Source organism: Oryzias melastigma, linkage group LG9, assembly GCF_002922805.2.
Source record: "Oryzias melastigma strain HK-1 linkage group LG9, ASM292280v2, whole genome shotgun sequence".
Classification (NCBI taxonomy): Eukaryota; Metazoa; Chordata; class Actinopteri; order Beloniformes; family Adrianichthyidae; genus Oryzias; species Oryzias melastigma.
The window spans coordinates 32,030,693-32,037,100 of NC_050520.1; the positions used below are offsets into that span (position 1 = coordinate 32,030,693).

Sequence of the window (6,408 nt, forward strand, 5' to 3'; positions counted from 1 at the left end):
CAAACAATCCCCTTTTCTCTTCTTTCAGTCGGGAGATTTCAGACGAAATGTTGAGTTTGAGCCTCAAACAAAAAGGATGTTTGAAAGATAGTATTTTTTTAATGGTGACTTCATCTGAATGATGAGGGAACGAATATCGTAAAGAAAAAAAAATGAAATTGACTTTTAGAAAAATTATACATTTTTTGCATTTCATCAAAGGAAATGACACATGGGTGCCCAAAGTGGGGCCCGTGGGCCAAATTTGGCCCGCTAAAGGTCATCTTTCAACCCGCCAAGTCATGGCTGTGGAATCCATGGAGTGTTTCGTTAAACCCATCATCTGTTTCCGATGGATTCTCTATGGTGTAATATACTTTCAGCCTCTGGGTGGTGCTGTTAACACTTTCTTTGCTTATGGGTGAAACAACCCACAAGTCATGATTGGGTCATTCAGCAGAATAATGACCCAAAACATACAGCAAAGACAATCAATGGCTGAAAAAGAAACAGGTTAAGGTCATAGAATGACCCAGACAGTCTCTGGAACTCAATCCAATAGAAAATCTAAGAGGAGAGCTGAAGCTCAGAGTTGTTAAGCAACAAACACCAAATTTGAATTATATAAAAATCATTTGTAAAGAAGAGTGACCAAAATTCATGCAGATATTTGCAGAAACCTGATCATCAACTGCAAGAAACGTCCGATCTCTGAACTCGATGAAGGTTTTGCTACATAGTATTTCTAACAAGGTTAAAATATTTATTTTCCTCAATGAAATACAAGTACATTTATATTCATTTTTAAAAAGTGGATTTCTTGATTTTCTATCTCTCATTCTTTAAATTAACCTTCCATTAAGACGACAGACTTAATTTATTTTTTAATGGGCAAACTTATTTTCTCCACTGCAAATATAAATATCTTAAATGTGAAAAAGGTAAAATAATAACGGCAGTAAAAGTAAAATCTGTCCAACACTACAGGTTTCTCCGAGTTTGCTCAGCTGTTGGACAGGAAACAAAGAAATAAGACGCACAGCACATGTCAAAAACACAAAATGCAGAGAGTACACATGATACTTACTCAGAATATGAACATTTAACAAATTGTGCAGAAGAAACTGATCACTGGAGCACATGCAGACTATGCACACCTTTAATGATAGCATTCTTTTAGGTGAAGTTTTAGTACGCATTTGTTCTTTGCTGTGTTGAATGTTTGGTCCAGTTTGGTTCTTTGCTCAGTACTAAAACAAACAAAGTTTCAGTGCAAACTTCACTTCATTGAAGGAGGACCAAGTCTTTGATTCCACCTTTATGGGAACAATAAAAATGTTCAGTTTCCACCTTGAAGCCGTGGATGCTTCTATATTTTTTATGAAAGTGATGGATCCTGATGTAAACGAGCTCTGCAGAAGCTGCTGCATCTTCTGGAACACTGAACAAAAGCATGTTTTCTCCACACATCCGTACTGTAGTATAGATGGAACTGAAGGCTTCTGACAGTTTATCTGGATCTGTATCCAAAAACACTTTAGAAAAAAAAAAGAGTAATATCTCCTGAACATTCATGAAAAACGATCAGTTCGTCCTTCACAGATCTTTCCTTCCACACAGTGAAGGCTCACGATCATCCCTATCCAACATGATGACTCGGAATTCATGGAATTCAAACAAAGTTTACAACCACAGATGATTTCTGACACTCTGAACCCAAACAGCTCTGAACTGATCCCATCTGCCTTTGATGTTTGAGTTGTAAATCCATAAAAAGATAGTAAAATATTCAAGATCTCACACAGAGAAAGATAGAATTTCCCTCAAATCAAGACCTGTAGGTGACTTTCCCGAAACAGGACACCGTCTTAGTCTGCAGGCGAGTCACAGGAACACAAATGCATCCACTGCTGCGACCACCTGCAGACAGGTTTGTTTGAACACAAAAGATGAATGAACTACAGCGGAACTTTGGATCTAAATTCAACAGTTTCTATTTGTGCTGTGAGACACTAGCACAAATGTCACAAACATTCAATGACTGTCAGATTTGGGTGATGTAGAAACTACTTCTAGAGCAGACTGAGGCAGATTGAAGACACTTAAGACAAGCCTATTATTTTCTGACTGTCTGTAGTTCAGATTCCAGTGAGATGACGGCGAGGCGCTGCGGCTCCTACAAGCTGACCAAGCCTGTATCGCTTTAAGACATCTGTGAATCTCCTGCGTAAAGCCCGCCAACACGGTCATTAGCTGCTAGAGACGCCACCCTTGAAGGCTGGAAATGACGTGCACGAGCTCTGAAACACCTTAGCTTCCACAAACAGATTCAGAATCTTGAAAATCAAACCCCTATCTGTTGACTCAAAGAAACACGTGAAGAAACCACAGATGTGCATTCAGACGGATCTGAAGAGCAATGGTCTCTAAGTTGTTGAGTTGAAAGCCTGGGTGATAAAGATAACTGATGATAACCTTTATAACCAGGAGCCCAAACAAAGACTTGATCCTGCATACGGCCATCAACATCACCCACATCCAGTGAACCAGGCAGAGAGACTCAACACGCAGGGGTCGCTTGATGGTTTAGCAGCAACAAAGGCAAACCCGGTTTCCTCAACCCGGATGTCCTCAAGTTCTGCCTAGAGCCCAGAGAGGTCCACAATAGCCTTGATGAAGATGGTTTCATCTCGGATGTACGAGTTCTTGGAGTCCAGCTTGGACAGTGGACAGAAGAGCGGGCAGCCACTGGCGATGTTCATGTCGCTGACGGGCCTCTGGAAGGAAGAGGACGAGATGTCGGGCCGGAAGGCGTCGATGATGTGCTCCCTGTTGTTCTGGTCCAGCAGCATGAGGGTGACCTGCAGACGGTGGAAATGCAGCCTGTTATCCAGAATTTATCTGTTCTTCACTATGACAGGGTTTAAAGAACTCAGTCTGATCTGGTCAGATCACAGACTGAGGAGAGCAGTAGACCTGTTCAAAAGCTGCGTTCACTGAACCCGATTCACGTGTCGTGGCATCCAGTTTCTATGCTAAGTCAATGTACAGACACTGACCGGTCTCAAGGTTCGATTTGAGCATCACAGTGTGATGTTTACAGAGTTCAAACATCTGCAAAAAAATGTTTCATCATGTCGTCAACCAATCTGAAAATCAGCTTTGGCAGTAAAATGTTGATGATGTGATAAGTGGGTGGAGTCTAAAACCAACATGGAGTCTGATCGTTGCATAGAGAAAATAATAAAAAGGTTCTCTATGCAATAGAAAAAAATAATCTCAAAACAACTTAAATTTCCTTCCTTTAGAAATAATAATGCATCTTCATAAACCAAACTAAATCTATTTGAGGAAATTACGGGACCCTTTAACAATTATATTAAAAATCTAGACCTTACCGACGATCAAACAGATTTTTGGTTTCAACTGATTGGAATTTTGGGACTTCAGCTTGCAAGCTTTTTGTTAAGGATTGATGTGACAGTATCAGGTATCAGATAAAATGAGCAATGTACATTGTTATGTTTTTTGGTTTATTTAAACTGTATTTTTTGTGTGTGTTTGCATAGATGAGTGTTTTGACAAGATGTCATATGATACAGCATCTCATTTATACACCTAACTAGTAATTTTGAAGTTGCTGTGTTGTCACAACTTATTCTTTAATAAAAAAAGGTTTTGGGGAAAAAAAGGTTCTCATTTTTTTTTTCTTTTTACTATATTTCTCTCCTCAGACCTCAAGTTGACAAACTGGGCTGCACAGTAAGAACTGCTCAAAGTAGGAGAGTCGTACTGAGAGAGTCTGAAGGATCTCATGAACCCAGACCTGGAGACATGCTCACCGATGATTTTATCTCATTAAATACATAAATATAATCTTTCAACATCATCCATTTCTTCAATACAGTGTTCTTCACATATTCACGTTTCTTTATTCACAGATTTTTTTTCAAGTGAACACTTTTTTGGAGCAGTGAATTTGATGCTTCTCAAAAAGAGAAATGTATTGGATGAATCACGTTATGTGTGAACAAAGCTGAGGTTTTGCTAACCATCCTAAAGGCTCTAACAAGCTCCAGCTTTAATGAGTCATTTTGTAAAAATCTCGACTACTTATTTGGGAGAAAAACATGAGAGCAGCAGGGAGGGCTGGGATATGTAAATAAATCGACCCTTGAGGATTCAGTTCGACTCTGCTGTGGTTGTTCAGCCACTCTTGCCTCCAGTATTCGTACTCCTCACATTGTACAGTGCCTGAGCTGGCTGAGCCTTGAGGCTTTTTCCTTCACCTATCCTCTGCTTCATCGAGCTGAGTACAGATGTCAACATTTTTTCCCCCATTGTGTCCAGTGTTTCCTCACTATTTCCAGGCTCACATTTCACAGATTTTTTTCGGTTCAATTTTGTTTGCTTTTTTCTGTATTCCGTGTCCTGATTGGCTGTTGACCTTGTCAATCATTCTCCTCTATGCTCTGTCTCATGTACAGAATGTGTTCAATTTCCCACATTCATATAAATCTTTGGTTGTAATCAGATCTTTGTTTTCATTTCAAAAATTGACTCATTTTTTTGTTTGAACTTTGAGAGTTTGAGCAAAAAGAAAAGTGTGACAATGGTCAAGATTTAGTGAAGTATTACAGTTTAATCTGTAACTTCACAGATTTCACTGATCCCTGAATATTTATGGACGTAACTCCCCCGATAAACGAGGAACTCTATTTACCTTTTTCTCCTAATCTAACAAAAAAAAACATTTTGTTGTACTTGTTGCAGTGACAAAAGCAAAACTCAATTAGATTATTCATGTGTTGATTAATTCTTTTTTTTACAAAGTTATTGTATCTGACAGGAAGCAGCACAGATGTATTTCTATTGAGCAGTGATGCTGCACACCTTTCAGGTCAATCCAGCTTCCTCTATGTTTCAGCATCAGATTCTGTCAGGGCTCACTGCTATTTCTACCGATTGCTTTACATGGTACATGGACAAAAGAATTTGACAAAGAAATAAAAATGTTCTAACATTTTGGCTAAATCAAAAAAAAATATAAAGTCTGGTCATAGTAAACGTTGCTGGCTTTCCCTGGAGAATGTTTCTTAAAGAGTAACCAAACCTTAAATCAACTTTTTTTTGGCTGTTGGCCTCAATAAACGGGGCTTTAAAAGTGCTGTCTGTTGGTCATTACCTAATTTTTGACAAATTAAAAAAAAAATAGTTTGATTCTTGAAAATAAAGTCAAAAACCGTCTGTGTGCTGCCATCTACAGGTATTACAGTTGAATTTTGTGATTGGTCAAACTAAGTTTCAGGAGTCTCATATGATCTGCAGCTCCAGTAATGATAACAGTCCTGCCTCCAAGCCCCGCCCCTCTGACTGGAGTTTCAAATTTCGGCTGTGGGTGGAGCCAACCTCCAACTTCCCTTACTGTATTTACCTTCTGATTAAAAGGCCACTTGAGGAGTGCGTCGCTGTGTCCCCTCATCACCACGAAGAACAGAGACAAGTGCGTGCCGCGGCCCGTCCCATCACCATTCAGGTAGATCCGCAGACACATCTTGTAGCCGTATTTACTCGTATAAAAAGCTGAAATGCAGAGTTGCCGGTTAAGTTCTGGCAGGATCTTCACCTGGCATGAAGTTAAAATGGAACACTCACCAGGAGAAAACATTGCAGGAGCTCGTCCAGCCATGGCGTCTTGCCTCTTCTTGGTGAAATCAGAGATTTTCCATATAAAGATGCCGTCGTAGGTGGCTGCGGACATGTCCTTCATTTTGCCCTCCATCTCCACGATGGACAGATCTCTCAAGCTCACAGTCCTTTCCAGCTGACGGACCTGCAGCAAAATAGGAGCATGGCTTTATTTCATTGCTAAATCACATTAGAAATATCAGCTCAAGCTGTAAGCAAGAGAACTACAGGTGTCACCTTATTACTAAGGATTTCAATCTTGTCTTGATCCAGTCGATGCTGGCGGTTGTAGGCCTCCATGGTGGCACAGGAGCGCTCCAACTCCCGGTTGAGGATGCACACAATGTTTTCAAACGTGCTCACTTTGAGCTCCAGCTCCTGGCAGCGCCGGCTCAGCTCCGCCACCTTGGTCTTCTCGCTCTGCAGCTGCAGCTCCAGAGCAGCTCCTATGGCACTGGGGAGCGGGGTGAAGGAGGTGGCCAGAGTGGCAGCACATGCGCCCTGCAGGGGAGCAGTGCCACTCCCGCCCAGCTGGCTCATCCTCAGCTCCAGATCCCGGAGGGACTGGTGGAGCTCGTGCAGCTTCTGGCTGGCGACCTCCAGCCTCTGGGGCTGCAGGCTCTCTAGGCTCACCTTGATGCCCATGATGAAGTGCAGCAGCAGGTTGAGGTGCTCGTAAGAGCACTGCCGCTCGTGGTCATGGATCTTCTCCTTCTCCACCTTGGTGAGAACAAAAACAGA

General features: G+C 41.3%; 1 protein-coding gene across 2 annotated transcripts in view; it reads right to left on the bottom strand.

The window, feature by feature from the left end:
• Positions 1-850: 850 nt before the first annotated feature.
• The window catches only part of LOC112137707 (TNF receptor-associated factor 2), a 16,362-nt gene continuing 10,804 nt past the window's right edge, over positions 851-6,408 (bottom strand). For both annotated transcript variants that reach the window (XM_024260145.1, XM_024260144.1), the window contains 4 exons: positions 5,905-6,387; positions 5,635-5,812; positions 5,414-5,562; positions 851-2,840 (listed from right to left, as the gene is read on the bottom strand). In XM_024260145.1, coding sequence (XP_024115913.1) covers positions 2,622-2,840; positions 5,414-5,562; positions 5,635-5,812; positions 5,905-6,387 — 1,029 coding nt within the window. In that variant the 3' untranslated portion in view covers positions 851-2,621. The remainder of the gene's footprint in view (positions 2,841-5,413; positions 5,563-5,634; positions 5,813-5,904; positions 6,388-6,408) is intronic.